The 27284-nt window shown below is 35.4% G+C and overlaps 1 protein-coding gene across 1 annotated transcript; it reads left to right on the top strand.

Moving 5' to 3' along the window:
• Positions 1-591: 591 nt before the first annotated feature.
• Positions 592-21064, top strand: slc1a1 (solute carrier family 1 member 1). Its single transcript, XM_059354129.1, has 12 exons — positions 592-842; positions 5865-6005; positions 8452-8544; positions 8719-8833; positions 10717-10759; positions 11443-11538; positions 13572-13756; positions 14903-15010; positions 17594-17716; positions 18739-18933; positions 19999-20133; positions 20243-21064. Exons 1-12 carry the CDS (start codon positions 743-745, stop codon positions 20481-20483), a joined length of 1575 nt encoding a protein of 524 aa, XP_059210112.1. The 5' UTR covers positions 592-742; the 3' UTR covers positions 20484-21064.
• Positions 21065-27284: the final 6220 nt, after the last annotated feature.

Here is a 27284-nt window from a genome sequence, read left to right as displayed (position 1 = left end):
TGCTTTATTTTTTCTTATTAACATTTCTTATTTATTTTTTCTTATTAACATTTTTTTCCTAACTGGCATCATAATGCATACCATAAAGGGTTAATTACATTTCAAACAAGTGCATAATCTGTCTGCAGAATAAAGACTGTCGGCTAATTGACACCAGACATTTGATTTTAAGGAGAATCCATATTGAGATACAGCAATATTCTTATAAGCTTTTGGAACTGGTCACGGTCAGACAAAAATCATAAAAACATCTTGGAATTATCCTCAACAACTGATTTGTTTCCAAACAGAAAATATTACTTGTTTCTTTTTTTGGGTCATTTTGTGTCTTTTTTTGGTCATTTTGTGTCTTTTTTTTTATCATTTTGTGGTCATTTTGTGTCTTTTTTGGTCATTTTGTTTCCTTTTTTGGTCATTTTGTTTCCTTTTTTGGCAATTTTGAGCTAATTGCTCTGCTTAACACAGACTACTGCCACTCAGAATATGTTAGAGTCACCCTGTGTGGGGGAAGGGTTGCAGAGGGAGAAGATCCCCCCTCCACCCCCCACCCACCCAAACACACTCCCTGCCTCACACCACACCGGCAATCAGCAGTGTTTGACGGCTGCTTCCTTTGCTGTAGCAACGCGGCTTCTCCATCCACATCTGCGTCATCTGCATCTGAATTACGGATTTCAGGAGTCTATTGTGTCTCCGCGGGGCCGTTGTGATTTCTCCCCTTTTAGGAGAAAAGAACAACACCATGGACATGATGGGTAACAAAGAGCGACGAGGGGTGAATTTCAAAGGCTTGCTGAAGAGGAACTGGCTTCTGATTGCCACGGTTTTATCAGTGCTGCTCGGTATGTGAAGCCTCGAAATGCCTGCTCATGTGTGCATGAGAAAATGAGATGCTTTCATCCTCATTGCTTTTATTTCCACCCCCACCTGACTCCTCTTTTTTTTTTTAGGATTCACTCTTTTGCTTCCAGCTCTTTTTTTGCCGGAGCTGACCACTGCTTGTCTAAACAGCAACAGTAAATGCTAAATGCGGGTTAAGAATAATTATTCTGCTAATTCAAAATTATCTTTTATATAAAAGAATGGAGGGAGGGTAGTGATTGAGGTGATGCAGGAGACACAGCGTCTGTCCTCCAGAGGCAGGGAACAGTGTCTGGACGTGTCTCAGTCAAACGTGACCAGACTGAAGTGACAGCTGATGCTGAGACTGTGAGGGGTCCTATCACTGAGGAAGCGCAGCATACACTGTAAAAAAAAAAAATCTGTTTAATTTACGGTAAAATACCGGCAGCTGTGGTTGCCAGAATTTCACCGTAAAAAATACAGGGAGTTTTCTACTGTAAATTTAAATGTAAAAATCAGCAAAAACTGTAATTTAGACTGAGTAGTGCCTTTATTTTTTAGGGTGATTGTGTCCTTGTGACATTATGGTATTTCTCCATTCATTTTACATGAAAAACGGTGTGTTTTCTACAGTCTAAAAGTTTTGCATTATTCCTTGATTTACGGTAATTACAAGCATCTACTACGGTGATATTACATTTTTAATTTTACGCCCTATTTCTGATGCAATTTGACAGTGTTTTACTGTAATTTTTACAAACATTTTTTACAGTGTAGTAGAGTATATACAAGCTGCATATCCTCTGTTAGATCCATCCAGACACAGGTAGTAGTATCTTCTTGCAGTACTAGAAACATTTAGATTGTATGTACATTAACCCTATAAAGCCTGAACCATGAAATAATTGCCAGAAAATTCAATTTAAAAAAAAAACCTGCTGACAAATACAAAAAAAAAAAAATATATATATATATATATATATATATATATATATATATATATATATATATGAATTTGCATATATGAATTCTAATTTGTATCATATTTGATACATTGGGTCTTTTTGTGCAATTTGTTGCTCACAGTTTTTCTTGAACTAACAAAAACATATAAAACCTAATATTTTTAACCAATGAAAACTTTGACTTTCCTTTTAGCATTTTCCTCAAACATACAAAATATTTTTTTTCCATATAACACAATATCATATATCTGCTGATATAAAGTTTTCATGCAGCAATGACTGATCCACCAGTGGAACCAGCATTTCATTTTTGCTACATCTGGTATTTTTGTGCAATTTGTTGCTCAGTTTGTTTATCTCCAACACATCATCAATGCTCAATTTTCTTGCCATCTAAAAATACACACCAAAAAATAGTTTACCTCAATGAGAAAAAGACTGTATGTTGCTTTATTTAATGCATAATGTATGAAATGCAATAAAATGACAACTGACAAATTTTCAAATAAGTTTTTATGTAACAAAGATGATACATTTGGCTTTATAGGGTTAAAGGAATAGTTTTGGCTTATTGTCATGACATCTCCACATCTCATTCTCAGAAAGAAAGAAAGAAATATACTCGCTAACACATTGCAATACATTTTCAGAGGTCAGTCATTTCCTGCTTTTGTCTGTGTCGTCTCTGGGTTTGTGGTTTTTAATTCTAGTCACCAGTAAGAATGGTATTATAAAGTAAATATAAAATAAATAAATATTTTTTTTAAAAACTGGAATTGTAATAATGGAGTTTTATTTGTATTTGTGTGTAAGTGTTAGATTGTGTACATTTTAAGTTGACTAGTAGTTTGTAGACTTCAATGTATTTGAGTTTAACATACTAACATACATTATATATATATATATATATATATATATATATATATATATATATATATATATATATATATATATATATATATATATATATAGGTTGTGCACAAGCAAATCTATTGATTTTAACATTATTCAATGGAATTTAATGTTACGTTTCATTAAATCCATTTAAATGAGTAGAAAGAAAAGAAAACTAAGTGTAATATTTAAGTTAAGAGAATTTGAAATTTTAAAAATAAATAAATTAAGAAAGTAAGTTAGCAGTAAATAGATTTTTTTTAATTTATTGGTTTACTTAAAAAATATATTACCATAACTTAAATATTGTTAGGTAATCAGTTACAGCAAACATTTTTAATATTTTCAATTTATCAGGTTTTACATTGTCGCTTACTAAAGTCCAATTGATAATGTGTTTCTTTCTCCTGCTGAACATAAATCTAAGAAAAGATCCACAACCCAAAAGTAATACAATTGAAAAAGGGATAAATGTAAATTGATAATTCAATTGTGTTTTGATTTTAATGTTAAAAAGTTGGTCATTTAAATCAGTATTTCTCAACCTTTATTTGCCTCCATTATCCGATATCCAGGTCCATTACAGTTCCCTATCAGTTTAAATGTAGTAACTGATATGGTTAAAGTGGACGTATGGAATATCAATAACATTAGTGTTCAATTAGGTAATTTAGGCTTTAATTACCTCTGACAGGTGCTTGATCACACAAGTCGACCATTGTTTAGCTCAGCTATTCTCAACCTTGGGGTCGGGACCCCAATTGGGGTCTCGAGATGATTTCTGGGGGTCGCCAAATCATTTTGGAAGTCAGCTCTGTCTCCACTGTGTTAAAGTGTTCATGTGTTAATGTGTTTTAGTCTTTTTGGTCATTTAATGTCTGTTTTTGGTCATTCTGTGTTTTTATTTAAGTCATTTTGTGTCTTTTTTGGTAATTTTGTGTCTCTTTTGATCATTTTGTGGTCAATTTGTGTCTTTTTTGGTCATTTTGGGGTTTTTTTTGGTCATTTTGTGTCTTTTTTTAGTCATTTTGTGTCTTTTTTTGGTCATTTTGTTTCTTTTTTTTGGGTCATTTTGTGCCTTTTCTGGTCATTTTGTGCCTTTTTTTTTATCATTTTGTGGTCATTTTGTGTCTTTTTTGGTCATTTTGTTTCCTTTTTTGGCAATTTTGTGTCTTTTTTGGTAGTTTTGTTTCTTTTTGGGGTCATTTTTTGTCTTTTTTGGTCAATTTGTGTCTTTTTTGTCATTTTGTGTCTTTTTTTAGTCATTTTGTGTCTTTTTTTGGTCATTTTGTTTCTTTTTTTGGGTCATTTTGTGCCTTTTCTGGTCATATTGTGTCTTTTTTTATCATTTTGTGGTCATTTTGTGTCTTTTGTGGTCATTTTGTGTCTTTTTTGGTCATTTTGTTTCCTTTTTTGGTCATTTTGTTTCCTTTTTTGGCAATTTTGTGTCTTTTTTTTGTGTCTCTGAACTGTGCATGTGAGATTCTGTTCAGTGAGTGGGGGTCGCAGACAACATGCATGTTAAAGTGGGGGTCGCGACTCAAAAAGGTTGAGAACTACTGGTTTAGCTAACTTTAGCAGGAACCACTCTCTACTCTTATTGAAGTTACATAATTCTAAATTCAACAGTATCAGAACTAAACAAAATATAGACTTGGTTTAAATTACTATCATGCCTGAAAATCAGTATTTGGCTGTGAAATCTGCACACTTCACACAACGATGTAACATGAAATGTATTACATGGTTCTCGGATGACCCCTTCTTGTTAAAAGTGTTGCTGTTACATCACAACCTCTTCGCGGATGTGGCTCGGTTGGTAGAGCGGTCACACACTGATCGGAAGGTCGGTGGTTCAATCCCCGACCGTGGCAGCCCACATGTCAAAGTATCCTTGAGAAATATACTGAACCCCAAATGGCTCCCGATTAGGGCTGGGCGATATATCGATATAAAAGATATATCGATATATATTTTCAAATGTGATATGGAATTAGAGCATATATCGATATAGTTCAATTTTTTTCTTTCAAGTCAGATTTATTTATATAGCGCATTTACAGACGGCTGAGCCGCACCAAAGTGCTTCACATAAAAGTGCAAGAAAGTGCAATAAAATACAGAATTGACAAAATTGACAAAGGTAACAAAGAAAACAAAAAACAAAACAAAGTGTAATTTAAAATAAATTAAAAGAAGATGGGATATTTTTTAAAAGTACTGTGGGATTACGAGGGGACACTATTCCCTAGCACTTGCCGGAGAAAAAAAAATATATATATACATGCTGCTCTTACTAGGGTTCGTCATATTTAGCTCTTTTGTAATGTTTGTTATTCTTTTCTCATCTAAATATTTTTATTTCATAAAAAGATTGGCCTATCTTATTTCATAGGCTATTTTTATTTAAGATATTTTTTTATTTAAATGTGCACTTTGATTTTTTTTTTTAAAAGGTACTACTGTTGTTATACAGTATTTATGTTCACTTAAATAAAAAGTTTCAATAAAACTACATGTGACATGTCATATTTGGCTTTGATTTTTACTGAACATTTGCTCTCACTTTACGATAAAAATATGGGGATTTATATCGTATATCGATATTCAGCCTAAATATATCGGGATATGACTTTTGGTCCATTTCGCCCAGCCCTATGCCCGATGCTGCGTTCACTGGTGTGTGAATTAATTCCCAATGGTGGCAGGAGGCACCAGTGTGCCCTGGTAGCCTCGGCCACCAGTATGGATGTGTAAACGGGTGAATGATTTGGATAAAAGCTCTTTATAAGTGCAGTCCATTTCCCATTTACCACCCACCAGATAAAACCTTTTCATTGCAGTATTTTACAAGCATCTCTAATGGTGGACTGCTATGTGTGATAACACATTTAATGGGATTCACGTGAAGTTTATAGCTGGAAAATATGTTTTGCCTCATGAATTCCATATGGACGGATCCTCATGAACTATGAAATAATATGAGAGACACAGCATAGAAAATTCTGCATTTGTTTAAGCAACATACCACTCATTTCAATGTTCCATTGTACTTTTCTTTCCTGGTTGACCCGTGTAGTATATATGCAGCCAGGGGCTTATTTCTCTTCTTTAGCTGTGACCAAGAATTCTTTATAATGTGAGTCTCTTTCTCCTGATCAGGGATCAGTTTGGGCGTCGTGGTCAGAGAGTATGCATCACTCTCCAGTCTCCACAAGCAATATTTTGGCTTCCCAGGAGAGATCCTTATGCGAATGCTGAAGCTTGTCATTCTCCCGCTCATCATTTCAAGCATGATAACAGGTAACTTGAACATGATTAATTCCGGTTGTACTTTTAGTGATGTACTGCAGTGAAAGATACAGAAATGTATTATCAGAAACCAGTAAGTCTTGAATAAATTAAATGTCTACAGATGCATATTGAAGGTCTAATTACCCCAGACAACACATCAACAACCATACCAATGAACAATGCCAATGATTACATTACATTACATTACATGTCATTTAGCTGACGCTTTTGTCCAAAGCGACTTACAATAAGTGCATTCAACCTGAAGGTACTAGACATAGACCACAGGAATCAAGTAAGTACATAACTTTAAGAGCTAACTGTCATCGCTAAAGGAGTGCTATATGTTAAAGAAGAAAAGAAGAGAAAAGAATAAGAATTTTTTTTAAAGCAAAAAATACCAGGAGCCAGGTTAGATCCACACAAGATTAATGCACTAAAGAATTTCCAGCTAAATTTCACAGTTATAAAGGGACTGGCCACTCCCAGATACTTGTAAACAAAAGCCACTAAATAGCCAATTAACAGGTAAAATAGCTAGGCAGTAGGGCTCCGAAAACTGACCTTAACTTTAAACTTAACCAAGCAAATAAAGCATAAAGCCTCAGCAAGCAGAGAAACAATCTTAGGCAGAAAACAATAAGCAACCTTAAGCAAAAACAATTAACAATCTTAAAGCAAAAAATACTACCAGAGACCAGGAGCCAGGTTAGATCCACACAAGATTAATGCACTGATGAAGGTAGATTCGAAGTAAAGGTGTGAAGGTTGAGGAGGTGGATGGGTGTATTATGCATCTGAGTTTTTGTTCTACTGTTCTTCTCAACTGGAGAAAGAAAAATAACTTGGAGTCATCTTATATTAGTCATCGGCATATTTAAAATTTTTGACAACTAGTGCAGTGCCCGTAGGAAGTATGTATTCCTATAGTGTGAGATTGTATTTTGTAGCTAATGCTAATGCCTCTTGCTAGCGTAACCTTAATTAACACAGAAACGCTATCTTTCCGTCCGTATTATGCTTAGCTGTCAGTTAATAAAGTTTTGTTTTTACTGTTTTCAATGGATCAAACTGATACGGAAGAAAGGGCTTAAATCTCCACTTAGCATGCTAATTGTGAGATAGCACATTACGCAGTATGCTGCACTAAAAATACATTAACATGAACCCAATTAGCTGATATACTATATTGCATGTAAGTATCTCATATCAAATGATTATGGGCATTACACTAAGCAACATGAATGTCATCCCTGAATTACATAATAATGCAACATAAGAAGTGAATAAAGCTAAATCTCCGCTTAGCATGCTAATCGCGCTACAACAACGTCTGCAACTCCATAAAACACTTACTTTTCATAAGGTACCACACCATCCAGCACATACACACTGAACATTGATATTCGCTGGAAACTATTTGAACATTGTTGGAAAATCGAACCTTGTAGCGCACAATGCCGCAACACGTCCTACGTAAATAATGATATTTTGAAAAATGAATTTAAAAATCTTCAAAATCGTGGATGCACATCTTCGTGCCATGCGCAAGCCACATACAAAATCTTAGGTCAGTCTGACTAACGGTCAGCCAGATATGCCCTAGACACAGACGCTTCTTGCTTCATAGATAGATGATAAGCCCACTAGCCTATCATAGTAGCTTCTAGGCTTAAATGTTCTGGATAAATAGACAGACAGACAGACAGCTGTTGTCAACTCGTGTCCAAGGTTATAATAGTTTTGGATTTTTCATTAGTTTTAGTTTTAATTTCGTTGTGAATTTTTGTTTTCAAATTCAGTTAGTTTTAGTTAGTTTTTAGAGTGAGTTTGCTAGTTTTAGTTTAGTTTTTATTTTTTGAAAATGCTTAGTTTTAGTTTAGTTTGTATTAGTTTTCGTGTTGGTTTTAGTTTTTTTGTAATGGGTATGTGCCTTCATTTCCTTTGGTTTATCCATCTCAGCCCCAATAAGGTTATTAACTCTTACAGTTCGGGGTGTTTTGTATTTTGGTTGGAGTGTAAACATCCCAGTCTCAATAAACATATTTACCATGTGTTCCTGCATGTTGAAATAGAAACACTGAATTATGTATGAAAAAAGTTGACAAAGACGAAAACTAAGGACATTTTCACGATAATTTCAGTTCGTTTTAGTTAGTTTTATAACCACACAATACAGTTTCAGCTAGTTATCGTTTTTTTTAAAAAACTCTTGTTTTTATTTTTATTTCAGTTAACGAAAATGTTTTTTCAATTTTAGTTTTCGTTATTTTGTTAGTTTTCGTTAACTATAATAACCTTGCTCCTGTCTATGCCATGAATGCTGGTTGAGGTATTAAACCTCTGTAAAAGTTTTATTGAGATAACTTATTGTATGTTCACATACAAATATAAAGATTTTAAGTGCAACCACATGGTTTAGATTTCTATAAAATATTTTGCTTTTTGTCTACAGGTGTTGCAGCCCTGGACTCGGAGGTATCAGGAAAGATAGGACTGCGAGCTGTCATTTATTACTTTTCAACAACCATCATTGCAGTTATTCTTGGTTAGTTCTTATTTTATTCACTATTCGAGTTTGAGTAGTACTGTATTTAAATTGTGTTTATTACAGTTGCAATCAAGTCACTGAAATTTTGCTATGTAAAAGTGGTGGCTGAATTAAAAAGTATTGTAAGTCAAGTTGTCATAACAGTATACCGAACTGTGTCATCGTTTGCAGGAATTATTTTGGTGATGACAATTAAACCAGGAGTCTCTCAGACAGCTGAGCACATTGACAGAGCGGGGACCACGCCCAACGTCACAACAGTTGACACACTCTTGGACCTCATCAGGTGACACCCCAGCCATGTCATACGAATTTCCAGTGGTGGGAAGTAACTAAGTACATTTACTCAAGTACTATACTTAAGTACAATTTTGAGGTACTTGTACTTTACTTGAGTATTTCCATTTTATGTAACTTTATACTTCTACTCCACTACATTTAGAGGCAAATATTGTACTTTTTACTCCACTACATTTAGCTGACAGCTTTAGTTACTTTTCAGATTCAACATGAAAAAATACCATATATTTAATATGATTACACATTTATAAAACATGACAGTGTATTAAGTAGTTAACATTAGTCCTATCTGGACAACAGTAAAATGCTACTTATATAAATGCATCAATACAAATAATCTTATAATATATTTAGAACATATAAAACAATCTGAGTGGGTTCATTCTGCATAACGAGTACTTTTATTTTTGATACTTTAAGTACATTTTGGTGCTGATACTTTTGTACTTTTACTTCAGTAAGTTTTGAATGCAGGACTTTTACTTGTAGTGGAGTAATTTCACAGTGTTTTATTAGTACTTTTACTTAAGTAAGGGATTCTAATACTCCTTCCACCACTGCTAATTTCCCACAAACATTAAGTGTCCACTCATTAATTCAGAGGTTGAAGTGACAGAGATTGCAGTCTTATCTCTTTCTCTTATAAAATTGACTTGTTGTCTTTATGCTTCAAGGAAACTAGTTCATGAAACGTATCATTCATCCAAATGAAAAGGCAAAAAAGTTTGTACATGTACTAAATGTCCTCAGATCAAGGTGGTGTGCTCTCTGTCAATAAGGGTGTTTCCACTACAGTCCAATACCGGGAGTGATGCAGGTCTCACTCGCCAAAACGCCCCTAATTTGAATATGAGCTGTCTGGAGCGGTCTTTTGATGGGACTTTTTTTGGCCCTGTTGAAGAGCAGGGCTGTTTCTCTCCCCTGAAAAAAGCCTGGTTGCTGATTGGATAGAACGCTAAGCAGGATGTGACGTCGTATTCAACGGCACAACAACAAGCGCCATTTGTAAAAGCCAGCGACGCGGTGTTGCCAACTTAGCGACTTTGTTGCTATATCTAGTGACTTTTCAGACCCCCTTAGCGACTTTTTCAAAAAAACGACTGGCAACACATCTAGCGACTTGTTCTGGTGTTATTGGAGACTTTTGGAGACTCGTTCTTACTCTTAAAAGGCCTAAAAACTAGAAATCTAAAACTTTGTATGTCTAAAACAGACATATAGGAGTAAGTTATAACTCAATTTCGGCCAAAAATTTAGTTTCTGCAGTTAGGCTTTGTAGGCAACATGGTCTCACAGAAATCCGTGAAATAGCCACGGATTTTGCTTAACTCAAAATCTGTGGAATAGCCACGGAATCGCTCAAATTCCCTTGAAACTGACACGGATTTCGCTACAATGCAAGTTAATGACAGTCATATCCCGTGGCTATTCCAACATACAAAGTGATTATGTACATTCACTGAGTGAATATTTAGAAAATGAAACATATATTTCTCGCGAGAAATGTGATCAAAATCCATTTTTATGCAGAAACAAAGTCAAAATATTATTTTTTTTCACTAAAAATGAGAGAACTGTCCACCATGTTTTTTGTTCTGACCGCCGGATTTTGAGTTAAGCGAAATCCGTGGCTATTTCACGGATTTCTGTGAGACCAGGTTCCAAGTAGGGCAGTATAGATGGAGGCGGCAATCGAAGTTAAACACATATGCATCCTCTTTATGAATATGAAAATCATTCTCTCCTGGATTTGTAAAGATTTATATACAAAGTAATTGCAATGAACTATCTTTCATGGTACAACTGGAGAACCCATGATTATATTCTGTGTTTTTCCTTGACCCCATATCTTCTTTTACCCATCAACAGAAACATGTTCCCCGAAAATCTGGTGCAGGCTTGTTTTCAGCAGGTAGGAGGCTTTACATATCCATCATTCAATCCCTGTTCCAATTTCAACCCATGTCTAAAAAAATGTCTGTAGATTTTACAGTGACCGTAAAATGATAAATGGGTTAATTCAGTTTTAGTAACAATGAAACACTGTAAATGTATATATCAGCCAAAACAGTATTTTTTACAGTTTTATATTTTGAAAAATACATTACTCCAATGTTAAATACACTGTAATATGTATTAAATATCAAATATATATATATATATATAAGCGTCACTGTAATTTTTGCATTTCTCTTTTGGAAAAAAATACTTTTTCTCAATGTTAAATATACGAAACACCATATCTCTAACATAAATATACTGTAATATTTTATGGTAAAATCTTTAATTTATGTGGCATTTATAAAGTATTTTCTTGTCAATTATATGGCAGAACAGCGTTTCTTTTGATGGAAAAACTTATTCATACAGTAAAAAATGGAATAAAATGGAAATCTTAAACGTGAAATCAACAGTGCAAATATCTTTTTACCGTAATATTTAAAAAAGTTCTACCGTATTTATTACGGTAAAATTCTGGCAACCACAGCTGCCGGTTTTTTACCGTATAAACAACAGGGTTTTTTTTACAGTGTATACTATGAGGCCATGTGAATACAAAGCTGATATTATGAAATGTAACCAATTATTCTCTAGTACAAGACCAAGCGCAAAGAGCTGGAGCCTCCTAATGTTTCAGCCAACACCACAACTATTCCACCCCTCACAACTACTATCATGTCAGCGGTAGAGGTAGGTGTGCACTTTATTTTTTTCCCGTTCATCATTTCAAAAGCTACGCTTGCAGCAGAGTTCTTCATCAATTAACCCTATAAAGCCTGAACCATGAAATAATTGCCAGAAAATTCTAATTTTTTAAAACTGGAATGATTAGTGAACCTGCTGACAAATAAGAAAAAAATCTATATCAATTTGCACACATGAATTGTAATTTGTATCATATTTGACACATCAGGTCTTTTTGTGCAATCTTTTGCTTTCAGTTTGTTTTCTTGAACTAACAAAAACATATAAAACCTAACATTTTTATCCTATTATCCTAAAACTTTGAATTTCCTTTTAACATTTTCCTCAAACATGCAAAATATTTTTTTCCATATAACACAACATCATACATCTGCTTATATGAAGTTTTCACGCTGCAATGACTGATCCACCAGTGGAACCTGCATATCATTTTTGATACATCTGGTATTTTTGTGCAATTTGTTGCTCAGTTTTTTTTTAAAATCTTCAACACATGTATACATCAGGTTTATCAGGAAAAAAAATATCACACTGACGATGCAGAGGTCTCAAAAACTTGTGTATCAAATGTAATACACTTGGCTTTATAGGGTTAACATGACTGTTCTTCTGTTCTGCCCTACAAAGACTAACTGCAGTAACTACATTTTTGGTCGAAATTAAGTTATAGTTAAAAATGAACGCCTTGATGTCTGTTTTATCTTGTGACAAAGTTTTAGATTTAAATTTTTTTTCTTTATTTCAGAGAAATAATTATATAAAAACCACGAAATCCAATTCAACACCAAAGCAATAATTGCACTTACAGTCTGCTTTAGCTATATATACTAATTTAAACATAAAAATAATATAATTTATAAGTTTATTTGAAAGGGAAATGATTATCTAGATAGATTAAGTAAAAAGTGAGATAAAATTACATTAAGACTAAAATTTTACAATTCTTTGTAATATTAAGTCTAAAATACACACATCTTTGAATAGAGTTGTTAAACACTTTAAGTACACCGATAACAAAATCAATTTGAAAATGTTTATTCACTGGAAACAAAATATAAAAGCTGTAAGAAGACAACAACATTGCTGTTACTGCACTCTGTTTGTGCATTACTATTAGAACCTTTTACAGCAATGCAGTAACTTCGTTTTTGGGGTCAAATGTCAAATAAATCATCATGATTTTTTAGTATAAAAATTACATCATCAATACATGTAGAAATAAGTGTCATATCACTTATCTACATATCAACCTGGTCTCACAGGAATCTGTGAAATAGCCACGGATTTGCTTAACTCAAAATCCGTGGAATAGCCACGGAATCACTCAAATTTCCGTGAAACTGACACGGATTTCGCTACAATGCAAGTTAATGACAGTCATATCCCGTGGCTATTCCAACATACAAAGTGATTATGTACATTCACTGAGTGAATATTTAGAAAATAAAACACATATTTCTCGCTAGAAATGTGATCAAAATCCATTTTTATGCAGAAACTAAGTCAAAATATTGATTTTTTCACTAAAAATTAGAGAACTGTCCGCCATGTTTTTTTTTCTGACCGCCGGGACCTTGAAAGTCACGTGACTTGGAACACCAATAGCCACGGGATATGACTGTCATAAACTTGCATTGTAGTGACATCCGTGTCAGTTTCACGGAAATTTGAGTTAAGCGAATCCGTGGCTATTTCACGGATTCCTGTGAGACCAGGTTCCTACATATACAACCCATTTGGCTGGCCAGTTAAAACTCGTTAAAAAAGCAGTTTTTCTCAGTTTTACCTTTTGCGTAGTTACTGCAGTTAGACTTTGTAGGGCAGTATTAATCTTGTTGACATCTGCAGCAGTTATCATTTCATGTATTTCTGCATCAAGCGTCTGATCTGAAAGCATCAGTAGACCTTAATGAGTCATCAGTGTGTCCTTACAGTAAACTAATCTGGTTGTGAAAGCAGCTTCCTGACCTGCTCTTGGCCAACTGAATGAATCACCTCCTTGTTTCCTCTCTCGACAGAACGTAACCAAAGACTATAAAATAGTTGGAGCATATTCGGATGGAATCAACGTATTGGGGCTCATCGTGTTCTGTGTTGCTTTTGGCCTCGTCATTGGGAAGATGGGCGAAAAGGGCCGTATCCTCCTGGAGTTTTTCGATGCCCTGAATGAAGCAACCATGAAATTGGTTCAGATCATTATGTGGTATGTAGATTGTATCAAAAGATCTTCCTCACCAGATGGAGTTATACGAATGGGACCATGAGACCATGAGCTAGCAATTGGTTGTCAACTTTTTACTAAAATAAAGTGAAATTAAATTAATTAATATTTAAAAAAAAGACGGAGTTAATAGCCCGTAACCTCACCATTACACCACAAGGTCCGAATGCAGCTGCCCCCGGGGGGCACGACACAAAACCCCAGGGGTGCTGCGTTCAATGTCAGTGGTTATTTAGAGATGGCAAATGGAATCACTAATGCCCTGATTAACTATGTTACATATACTCTATATAATATTTATATATTCACGTTGACAGATAGCTCAATTTACCCAACTAACCATTTAACCCTTTGATGCACAACATATTGATACCCCCTCTAATACACAACATGGGTCAAAAATTACCCACATTCATTTCCCATGTTGTTGCTTGCTGTTTGTTTCAGTGCTCTATCTTTTGACATCAACGCATTTTATGGTTAAATATTCCAAGTATTCTTTAAATATCTTGTTTTTGACAACAATAGATCATTATTTCCATTTTGCCTCTCATACTTTATGAAGAAAAAAAGTTTTTGTATTATTACATAGCTAACTGCTTGGCTAAGTAGCTTGCTAAGCTAACTACTTAGCCATGAAGTTAGCTAAGTAATTAGCTTAGCAAGCTACTTAGCTTAAAAAAAATGGATATGGGTCATTTTTTTAGCCATGTTGTGCATTAAAAGAGTAGTGACACAAAAAGGGATTTTATTAAAACATTAATAAAGGAAAACATAAAAATTAGGATGTATGATGATCAAAAACTAACTAATTGAGGAAAACCTGGAATACTGAATGATGAAAATAATTTATTGCAAAGATATAGGACATAAAAACTCTGTCGGGTCACTTTAGACCCATGTTGTGCATCAAAGGGTTAAAATCAAATATATTAATTTAACTATCATAGAAGAATATTTTAGAAGATAAAACCACTGATTTCTTTTAAATTAAAAAAGTGACTTGATTCTCGATTATTTATTTTTTTGCTGATACATTTTGACTCAATTAATCAACTTTAAAAAAATTAAATTTGCAATTGTTCAGATGCTATAATCTCAATTGACTCCATGTTTGTGTTTTTCCAGCTACATGCCAGTAGGGATCCTGTTCCTAATTGCTGCTAAGATCATTGAGGTGGAAGACTGGGAGATATTCAGGAAGATGGGTCTTTATATGGTGACGGTGCTGAGTGGGTAAGTAGTCTCATTATTTTATTTTATTATTTTATATCTACCTGTTCCAGACACTGAGATTTATGGTTGACATTTGGGCCGATTCTCCCTCCAGTGATACTGTAAAAGCTGAGCTCTGTGGAGGCACTGATAAGGTCCAAGGACATTTAAAACTGCTCAACCTGCAGATACAGTAATGAAAGCTTCGGCCATGCCACTAAATCCAAGTGACACCATTAGAGAGTGTACAGCCAATCCCCTGCAGATAGGTCACAGGGTTGGTGCAGACTCTGAGTGCTCCTCTATACTTTTCCATGCATTATTGCTTTACGACTTGAATCAAAATGAATGTTAATAAGAGTTTTTGAGTCAACACAAAATGTCAAATATTTCTAAATGTACCTTTTAATAAGCACTGTATCTGAAATCTATTTAAATGTTAGTTCAGTTACCTGATGTTACAGCAGTTTTTCCTTAAACACATCTCTATTTTTAATGCTTTAGAACAGGGGTGTCAAACTCTGGCTCGCGGGCCAAATTTGGACCGCAGTGTAATTTTATTTGGCCCGCGAGGCAATACCAAATTATTATCTTATTATTGTACTATAAAAGCTGACCCGCCAGTATTATACGGCGCATTTACCGCTAATACTACAAATCCCACAATGCCCTGCTGTTGTTTTGGCGCGTCAATCAGGACAAGACCCAGAAACGTGCTCCTCTGTAACAGTCGTCATAGCAACCTCAAGCTAGAGCTGTCTCCGAGCTACCCCTTCCCAAAAATGGCGAAAAGAAAGGCAGAATTTATTAACCTGTTGAAAAAGTTTATTTTGATATTTAAATCAGAAGGATGCAAATAGAAAAGAGCCATACGATTTTTATTTAATTTTTAATTTAATAAATGAATGACATTGATGTGTTTTTTATTTGAAATTTGATTTTGCATGTCTGCACTATTTAGTTATATATTGTATGTTTATAAGCGTTGCTGGTTCCATATTTAATGTTAAAGCAAAACATGTTTGGTATATATTAAAAGGTTTATTTGTTCAGTGTTGGCCCGCGATTTTATTCAAGTTTTAAATTTTGGCCCATTGTGTATTTGAGTTTGACACCCCTGCTTTAGAAGAAAAGTTCAACATTTTGTGATACACTGAATTGTATTTTTTTTTTCTGAATAAGATGAGAAGATTGAAACTCAGCTTTGCCTGTTAGCCTAGCTTAGCATAAAGACTGGAAGCATGGAGAAACATTGAGCCTTAACTCTTAAAACAGATATCTGCTTTTAATGTAAAATCAGACAACAGGACAAAATTTTGTATTTGGTAGTAGTGGAAAAGGAAGTCTTTGCAATTTCGCCCAGAGGCTAAAACCAGGCTAGCCCTTTATTCTTGCTTTCACTTTTCATGCTAAGCAAGGCTAACCGCTAATGAGCATGCTCTTTAAAAGATAGCAGGCACTATTTCTTAGACAGTTTCCCCACTGGAATGTTGAAGCCGAGATCACAGTTAGTTCCTCAAAGCTAAACCTATACATGAGTTTATTACATGTATGAATACAAATGTTTTCGTGAAATTGTATGGGTAGTTACCATAGACTGTATATGAATAATGGACGTAGTCACCATGACGTCACCCATTGGTTTGTGGACTGCCTGTTGGAAGCATCGAGTTCAGCGTTCACTCGACACTCGTCGCCATCTTGTTTCTGATACGGGAAGCAGACCATATTTGGACTGTGGAGGAGGAGAGGGATCTGATCACTGACTACAGCCTCTCTACACCTCAACCTGACTGGGAGAAGCTGCTGCTAATTCATGTTAGCATTAACTGGAGCATTAACTGGGATGTTAGTTTTGGCTAGCAAAAAAACAAAAACAAAATGTACGTTACTTACCTCAGAAAACTGAACAGCGACTCCTTGGAGTGTCTGTTAGTCCAACCAAACGCTGAATAAGACATTTTTACTGAACAAAACGTTCAAATAAACTGTCATTAAGTGAAATACAGTGAAAGGGTCAAAGTTATGAGACCAAACCGCTAAACGTCCTTTTTTTTAATATCTATATAACATTATATATAACATTATTGACACGTTGCCATGGATACGCATTGTTCTGCTTCTCTCCTGATGACCGCTCGCCTTGTTAGTGACCTGTCAATCAAAGGTAGCCCCGCCCCAAATCATATGACTCTTTATCTTTTATTTTCTTCTAAATGGGGCCGTTATTTACACTATTAACATCAAATTGTCTTGAAGAAGATTTTTTACTAGCAATTGAGACCATAGTGTTGTCCTAAAAAAAAATTCTGAGGTAATAAATCAAGTGACAAGTTTTCTCATTTTGCATTGAAATGGATGGACAAAAATGTTTTTGCAGCCACACTTAGCGCCCCCTGCTGGAATTTTCGGTAGAATTCGGCTTAAAGCACTTCCTGGTTTGCCTCCCTGCTCAGACCAGGAGGTTGCCGCCTGGTTGTTACTCAGACCAGACTCTACACTCAAACACATAAACATGATTCTATTTTTCTAGGAGTAAAATACTGTGCTTGAAATACAGAATATAGAATATTGTACCATAATATTGTCTGTTTTCTTCCCCAGTCTAGCTATCCATGCCATCATCTGTTTGCCACTGATCTTCTTTGTCATTGTGAGGAAGAACCCGTATACGTTCACACTGGGAATGGCTCAGGCGCTGGTGACAGCACTCATGATCTCCTCCAGGTCAGAATCCACTGAGTTCCTTACTGAGCTCCATTTGTAAAGCCAAATCATATTATGAATATTTTAACACTAAGGCTTTCCATTACCTTAAAAGCAACACAAACATAATTAGACTTTTATTGGGTCTTATTCTATTATCGTTGTGTACCTTGTCTTGTATCATTGTGTACCTTGTCTTGTGTGCAGAGCCGGCCCAAGACATAAGCGAACTAAGCGACTGCTTAGGGCCCCGTGGCCACTAGGGGGCCCCCAAGAGCAATGCAAAACAATATTTTTTATTTTATTTAAAAATGCCAAGATAAAGGTATGTTGTCTTGGTAATGGATTGTTTTTCAAAGAGATTTGTGTAGCTGTTAATAGCAAATTAGCTAGTTGTTTTTGCATCCGGCTACTTTATATAGTTTGAGATTTGTTGTTTGCACAAATTGTTTGCTGCACATTGCTGTTGCAGTTTTTTGAAGCCAAAAATAATAAACCAGATGAAACTTTTACTAAAATATATATATAATAAAGGTTTTTTTTAATATAATATTTTACAATTTGGAACGATGTGTAAATCAACCCTAGCTCGCTCTTCTCGTTGAATGTGCTACATTTTGAGATTAAAAACCATATTTTGTGACCCTAACCCTAACCCTAATCATTCATTCATTAGTACTATTTATGTTATTAACTGGGCACCCCCATTAATGTTTAAAGACATATCAGGCTGACAATAGGATCATGTAAACAACACTGACAGAGCCACAATGAGTTTATAGTAGGTGTGTGAATGATCAACAATCAATTATTAAATTGTTTAATTATTATTGGCAGAAATAGAGGGACCCAAAATCCAATTCTGCTTAGGGCCCCATGGAGGCTTGGGCCGGCTCTGCTTGTGTGTCCTGCTGCAAAACAAATCTCCCTTCAAGGGACTAATAAAGTGATTCTGATTCTGATAGTCAGATATTTAGTGCTAGGGCTGCAGGAAATATTTGTGAATTAAAACCAATGTGTGCCACCACTGTCTTCTCTTCCAGCTCCGCTACGCTACCGGTCACCTTCCGATGTGCTGAGGAGAACAACCGCATCGACAAGAGGATCACTCGTTTCGTCCTCCCAGTTGGTGCCACCATCAACATGGACGGGACAGCACTCTATGAGGCGGTGGCTGCCATCTTCATCGCCCAGCTGAATGACTATGCTCTGGATGTGGGCCAGATTGTTACTATAAGGTAATTCCTAGTTATTAAGGGTCACTTCTTACTGCAGGCTTTAAAATATGGTAAAACACACCTTATGATACTATAAAACACAACTTTTACTAATCAAGACTCTGTGAACAATTTTCTTGCTGACTCTTATCATCAAAAAGATAAAAAATACAACTTTTAATCCTACTCATGAACAGACGAACAAACAATTTGAACAACAACCCAAACATAGTGGCCCTCATTTATCAAACGAGCGTAGAAACGAGCGCAGAGCTGAGTGTATATTTCTTTTTACAACAGGGTTCAAGTGTGATTTATCAAAAGATCGTATCTGTCCAATCACAGCGTGAGAATGATCATCCGTTGATAAATGTGGCGGCTGAAAAGCCTCATTTAAATACCACGGCCTAATATATATATATATATATATATATATATATATATATATATATATATATATATATATATATATATATATATATATATATACATATATAACAATTGGCCATTTTAAAAGGACATTTTTTTAAATGTCGCATTAAGGAAAATTACAATAAGGGACATTTACATCAACTGATTTAGAGCAAATAAACAAAGCTGCATAAACATACTTTGGTCAAAAGATGGCAGTGTAATGTATTGCTGGAGGCTAATCTGTCAGTAAAAAGTAGAAGAAGTTGAGTTTGCGGGCACGAGTGAAAAAACAACAAGAAAAAAGAGGGTGCTAATTGGACAACTTTGGCCACCCACGAGAGAAATCAGAGAGAAGTCTTGGATTCAATTGGGCAACTTATAATTGTTATTTCATGTCAGCTCGTCTTGACCAGCAGATGTGAGTTAAATGTTTGCCATAAGTCAGAACTTATTTGGAAAAAGCGTTTCCATCTCCCAGTTAGCACATCAACTTTTTTTTCTTCAAAAAAGACAAAAGCCACCTCAAGCAAGCGTTAAAACTGTCATGCACATTTTTTTTTTTGAAGTTTTATTGAATTTTGGTGTTTCCATCAAGCTTTTCTCATGTGAATCTCTAAAATGCACATAGAAATTTGTTGATGGAAACACGACTACTGTGTCTCTGTATTGCAGTATAACAGCAACAGTTGCCAGTATTGGAGCAGCAGGAGTCCCTAATGCTGGCCTTGTCACCATGGTGATAGTCTTAACAGCTGTTGGATTACCTGCCAGTGATGTCACTTTGATAGTCGCTGTTGATTGGCTGCTGTAAGTTTATCTGTTGACCTTTTATTTTGACTGTCTTTCCTACCTTTCTTACTAAATAGTTTAAATTGAAACTTAACGTGTCAGATTGACGTTACGTGGTGTGTTTCAGGGACCGGTTCCGCACTATGATCAATGTTCTTGGTGATGCTTATGGAGCTGGAATTGTTCAGAAACTATCCAAGAGGGAACTGGAGAGGATGGATTTGACATCAGACGTGGACGTCGCCAATCCCTTTGCTCTTGAAGCCACTTTGGATGACGAAGAGTGTGAGAAGAAATCCTACGTCAATGGAGGCTTCACGGTTGACAAAACAGATGCAATCTCCTTCACTGAGACCTCTCAGTTTTAGCCTGTGGCTGGCTCAAAGAAGCAAAGAGAAAGTGCCATGCTGCTATGGATGCAAAATGGAAAACCTTCCATCGTGTATCAGCACCATGACAAGAGAGAAAAACTGTCCAACCAGACCCATTAAAGCTCAGACATCAGCAATAGCAGCATCCATTAAGCTTATCTAAGATGATCAGCCTTTATGTTGGACATCTAACCCCAACCACAAATAGAGCAAATAGAGTAAAGTGCTTCTGTCTTACACTCAAATTGTGCCAAGATTTAAAAAGTTAGTTTTGTTTTGAATAACAGCGTGTGTGTGTGTGTGTGTGTGTGTGTTCTTGTACTTCCTACATAGTGAGGACCGGAACACGTATTTCAGGAGGACATTTTTGTAAAGTGAGGACATTTCGGCCGGTCCTCACTTCTTTAATGGCTTGTTTGAGAGTTCAGACTTTGTTTTAGGGTTAAAGTTACAATTAAGTTTATGTTAGGGTTGGGCATTTAGTTGTCATGGTGAAGGTTATGGCAAGGGTTAGGGTAAGGGGCTAGGGAATTCACTATTCCAACGAGGGCCCTCACAAAGATAGAAGTACAAGGATGTGTGTGTGTGTGTGTGTGTGTGTGTGAGAGTGTGTGTATGTGTGTGTGTGTGTGTGTGTGTGTGTGTGTATGCGTGCACACCAGGACATTATTTTTGGATGTATCTTTTGCAAAAAGTTCCTTTTAATTATTTTATTTGCTCTTTGATAAGAGAATTCTTCTCTGAAATGTCTGAATGATTTTTTTGTGTGGCTGTTGTTGAATGTTTATGTCTCATAATGCACTGCTTGTATATCTATATGTATGTTTAAACTGTGCCAAACATATAAAAAGGTCTTTCATCAAGTTGCATGAAGCAATATGTTAAAGAAATGCTTATAGCTGGCTTAAGACTGATTTTTTATGGAGACTTCACAGGGGGTCTTTGAACACTGTGAAATTGAACATTTTTCAGAACCATTTCAGAAACATTCATTATTTTCAAAGTGTAGTGGTCATAAATACTGTCTGTGTTAAGGCAGCATGGTGAAACATTACAGTACATTAGATACCACAAAATGTTCACCTAATGGATTTATGTGTCAATAATCAGATAATGCTTGTCAGGAGTGTGTCTTCTAAACATAATCTCTCTACTATACTTTCACTGTGGTGAAGAGCCTCAATATAATTCAATCCTCTTAAATGAATGGCTTAGCTAATACACACACAAAGTAAGCTTTCATCAGTTGGTCTACATTTTGCATGTTAGACATTTAAACAAGACATAAAACTCTCGGACACAATCAATCTGTAAGTAATACCTTGACATGTTGGGAAACACACTTATGCTTTCTTGACAAGAGTTGGATTAAAACAAAGATCAATACCACTCTCGTGTCTGCAATAAATGTGTAGCTTGGAGGTCAACTTGAGTTATTATAAAAAAAACAGAAGCAGTGGTAAACAGCTAGCTTTTAGATTAAAATGCTTTTTGCACATATGACATGGGGAGAGGTACACTGTCAAAAATGTTTGTTTAAATTACAGTAAAAAACTGTCAAATTGCATCAGAAATAGGTCATTAAATTAAACATTGTACATTACCGTAGTGATACTTTTAATTCCTGTAAATCAAAGAATAGTATAAAACTTTAAATTCTACCGCCATAAACTGTAGAAAACACACAGTTTTGCTGTAAAAATATAACATTTTCATGTAAAGTTAATGGAGAAATACCACGATGAAACAATTATCCTAAAAGTAATGGGATTATTCAGTATAAATTACAGTTTTTGCTGATATTTACATTTACATACGCTCACTGTATTTTTTACGGTGATGTTCTGGCAACCACAGCTGCCGGTTAAACAGATTTTTTTTTTTTACAGTGTATCAACTTTTCCTTGTTACTCTCTGGAAGTAGGGCTGGGCGATATGGACCAAAAGTCAGATCCTGATATATTTAGGCTGAATATCAATATACGATATATATATCTATTTTTATCGCAAAGTGAGAGCAAATGTTCAGTCAAAGTCAAAGTCAAATATGACCTGACACAAGTAGATTTATTAAAACCGTTAATTTAAGTGAACATAAATACTGTATAACAACAGGGGTAACTTTTTTTTTTTAATCTACACTGTAAAAAATGTTTGTAGAAATTACAGTAAAACACTGTCAAATAGCATCAGAAATAGGGCTTAAAATAAAAAATTGTATATCACTGTAGTATCCACTTAATTACCGTAAATCAAGAAATAGTACAAAACTTAAATTGTAAAAATATATTTTAAAAAATGTATGTAAAATGAATGGCGAAATACCATAATTCCACAAAGACTCAATTACCCTAAAAATAACAGGATTATTCAGTTTAAATTACAGTTTTTGCAGATATTTACATTAAAAATGACAGTAGAAAACCCACTCACTGTGTCTTTTACGGTGAAATTCTGGCAACCACAGCTGCCGGTATTTTACCGTAAATTAAACAGATTGTTTTTTTATAGTGTAAGCTCCATAAAGTGCACATTTCAATAAAAAAATATCTTAAATAAAAGTAGCCTATAAAATAAAATAGGCCAATCTTTTTCTGAAATAAATATATGTATAAAAGAAAAGAATAACGAACATTACAAAATAACGAAATATTACAAACCCTAGCAAGGGCAGCATTTATATATAAAGAAAGAAAAAAATTTAACTATATCGATATATGCGATATGGTCTAATTTCATATCACATTTAAGAATATATCGATATATCTTTTATATCGCTATATCGCCCAGCCCTATCTGGAAGAAAGCAAATTTAGTTCACTTTCCAAAATATTGGCCAGGATTGGTAAGTTCGTAGCAGAAGTGTCATTTAGACCCAGAACCTTGAGACCCGCAAACCGGGACTGCACCTTAGAACATTTTCTACCGAGTAATTAACTTGACATGGTTTGTCCTACACTGATGACCTACTGAAATTTGATCAGTGCTTGTCGCACAATCTTCCCCTCTATAATTAATGAAGCTACTCACCCTACATGTGCTACATTTGTGTTTTTTCATGCTTCCTTTTGCAATTACTAGCTTGAGCAAAAAGCAAAAACTTTTCGACTTTGTGAAAGCTTGAGATTTCCAACTGAGACCTAACTCGTGCCTAGGCCTGTCACGATAATTACAATATTGACTTATTGTTCGATGTATAAAAATGGACACAATAGTTTTTTACTGGACTCAATATATCAACTTTTTGTGCTTTTTTGTGTTGTGTTTAAAGTAATGCTGCAAATATTTGACAGGCAGTAGGAATTGCCCAAAAAGACTATATTTCCCGAGCAGCCATTCCAGCTGTTTATATGTTATTTTAACAATATAATAATATAATACGTATATATATAATAATGATTATCTCATTGCAATGTTTGTCAAAAGAGCCTGAAAGTCTATTTTATTTGTTTTGGTTGTAGTTCATTTATTTATGTTTTATTTATCTGGGATACTTTAATATTTCTTTTCCACATTTAATATTTTTGAGATTTAAAAATTAATTGCTGTGGAAAAAGGATGTACTTATTATGCTCCAATATCGTACAACTAAAACAAAATCGGTACACATCGATAGTCCTATCGTATAAAAAATGTGTTATTGTGACAGGCCTATTTGTAGTCTAGATGGATTTCAGAAAAAAGGCCTTCTATAAGAAGTGAGGAGCATTTATGGGTACAAGTCGGGAACTGAGTCCAAAAAAATGGTTCCCAAGCGAAATTTTGAGTTTTTGACCTTCTAATTTGTATATCAAATGGCCACCAAATTGCCCATCTTGCACAGTCATTGGACCATTTCACCTTAGTTGTTTTGTAAGTAGGCAATCAAGATGAGGAAATTAAGTTTCTGAACAACTAAGGGGAAATGGTCCAACGACTGAGCAAGATGGGCAATTTGGCCGCCATTTTGATATGCAAATGAGAAGGTCAAAAACTCAAAATTTCACTTGGGAACCATTTTCTTTTTGATTCAGCACCCTTGAAATAAGTAAAGTAGGCCAGTTCCCGAATTGTACCCATAAATGCTCCTCACTTTCACTTTTTAGACAATTCTGTCTAGACTATTGTGCCAACAACAAGGTTGTCATTATAAAAATGGTCCAGGTGCAAAAAAAGATTAGGCATTGCTATCAGAGGGAATGCAAAACTGTGAGAATAACTAACTAGTAGAACCATAAGAATGTTGACAATTAACTACAATCCTTCCTGAGAAATGTAACTTTGATATTACAATGCACATGCACATACTGTGTAGTACTTAAGCTTCGAATAAGTGGCGTCACTCTGTAAAAAACATTGCACAGGATGGTGTTGCTGAGGGTTTCCTGATGTACTAATTATGCTATGTGTAATGTTATACCCCATAACCTCTGATTGGGGCATAATAATCAATATGATTGTTTCTTGGTTGAAATGAAAGCAGTCCTTTTTCCCCTTGGTTTACTCTCCACCATGCCTAGATTTGGAGCAAAAATCATCTAATGGCAAGAAATACAATAACTCAACATAACACATAACACAACAACACTTGTGTTATTAATCACATGCTCATGGAAGTATACTTTTAGAACAACAGATTTAGCAGATCTACAATCTATCAATATGAGACAACAATGCTTCTCAATATGTTGCATAGATTATGGTAGACATTACACTCAGTATGTTTACATGCACAGTTTAATGGAGCTATGCTTAAAAATTGATTTTGGCATCTAATAGGACTTCTGTCCTTGTCCCAGTTTACATGCAACTGAGAAAATTTAATAACTGACGGGAATGTGTCCTCCTCCCCAACACTGGGTGGTGATATGCGTAGTTTCAGCGGGTTAATATGGCGGCCTTTCCGGTTGACCTCAGTCCGACACTTTGGCCCGTCGCGACTGACAGGCTAACACGAACGGCTAACGCAACCGGCTAACACGAACGGCTAACGTAACCAGCTAACGCGACCAGCTAATGGGGCCGGCTAACACGAACGGCTAACGTAACCAGCTAATGCGACCAGCTAATGGGGCCGGCTAACGCAACCAGCTAACACGAACAGCTAACGTAACCGGCTAACACGACCAGCTAATGGGGCCGGCTAACGCAACCAGCTAACGTAACCAGCTAACGCGACCAGCTAATGGGGCCGGCTAACGCAACCAGCTAACGCAACCGGCTAACGCAACCGGCTAATGTGACCAGCTAATGTGACCGGCTAACGCGACCGGTTTTCTTTGATGTTTTTGTTCCGGGGTCATACGCCAGCGTAGGGGGTGGTTGGGTTGGAGCATGGGAGCATGCACACGAGTTGTCTTGTCATACATGCTGGCGAAAATCCTATTCCAATCACATTATCTGGGTGTCCTAATCAGAGTTGGAGAACTCCGACATTAGTTGGACTAACACATTTACATGCACTTCAGTTGTCCAGTTATAGTCAGATTAAGGCAATAATTCATTTTTTTTGTGTTGTGTAAACGTACTGACTGTCTGAGTCGCACAATATCATAAAGTACATTGTATTCTATTTTAAATTGGAGGTTGGAATACCCCCACTCGTTAAACATGGTAATTTGAGTTGTCCAGCTTGTAAAAAGTTATGTAAGAATTACCTGGGATATTTTCTTTATTTTTTGAAAAGTACTGCTTCTTAACTATAGCTAATGTATTAATACTTAATGATGTTAGTAGCTAGGAAGACATATAATTATAATTATAAATTAAATATTAGCTTTGAAAACACTGTCCTTAAAAATTCCTTTCTTGGTTGACATGCTAATTTTAGTCGTCCAGTTTGGAAAAATCACAGTTGAGATGGTGAGATTTTCTCTGCTTGGGGTTAAACATCGTTCTTAAAGGAACCGCTAATGTATCAATGCTCTGCATGTTAGCAGCTAGCTACTTAGCAAAGAAAAATAGCAACTCAAATGCTTCTCTATTTTTCAGCATTGCCCTTAACCAAATTTCATGCAGATGTTTTGATAGTTTTGAGGTCATGGATTGTTGAAAATTGTCTATTTTCAGAAAAATAAAAATGTTCAATGACTTAATTGTGTTTTCAGAGATGTCCAATGTCTTCATCCTTGGGAATAACATATCATGTTTACATTTCGTACTTCATTATTTTTCCCCAAGAAGTCAAATCCATTGTGTTAAAATGCAGTACAAGTCTCAGTGTCTTGACTTTATCTGTCCCTACACTGCCAAAAGTGCCAAATAAAATTTAAACAGGAATAGGTGAATGAAGGAGCTTGTTTAAAATGCTATACTAATCAGAGAACAAAATCGCAAATCACGTTTTGAAAGCACACTGGCATAAACTAACCCCTTGTCTGTACAGATAACATCTTGGGTACGTACGGTTTGTGAATCCACATGTACTATGTAATGTGTCACTGCAAGCAAATAAAAGAAAGTTGCTCATTTTTGTCTGATTTTGTTGTTTTCATATCCACCATGACAGGGCTGATGAGACAGTTATTTAACAGAATTCTTCTATAAAGGATTTAACCCTCTATGGTACGGTGTTGCCCTCAGGCAACATACCCATTTTTGGCCTGTCAAATTTATACAATGCATGTTTTTCTAGTGATGCAATACTTTAAAAAAGAGGGAAGAGTATAGGGAACCAATGGCAATGCTTTAATATGTCACAATATGTCACGTGACCTCCAGAAGGCCATATTGAAACCCTATTTTCAGACTTTTTCAAAGGAAACAGCTTTGACATCTTGCTTACAGACAAAAAATCACTCAAAATGTAATTTTCTGGCC

The sequence above is a fragment of the Centropristis striata genome, chromosome 17, assembly GCF_030273125.1.
Source record: "Centropristis striata isolate RG_2023a ecotype Rhode Island chromosome 17, C.striata_1.0, whole genome shotgun sequence".
In the NCBI taxonomy this organism is placed as follows: domain Eukaryota; kingdom Metazoa; phylum Chordata; class Actinopteri; order Perciformes; family Serranidae; genus Centropristis; species Centropristis striata.
Note: the sequence above shows the minus strand (reverse complement) of the source record. Positions and strands in the feature narration are given on the sequence as shown.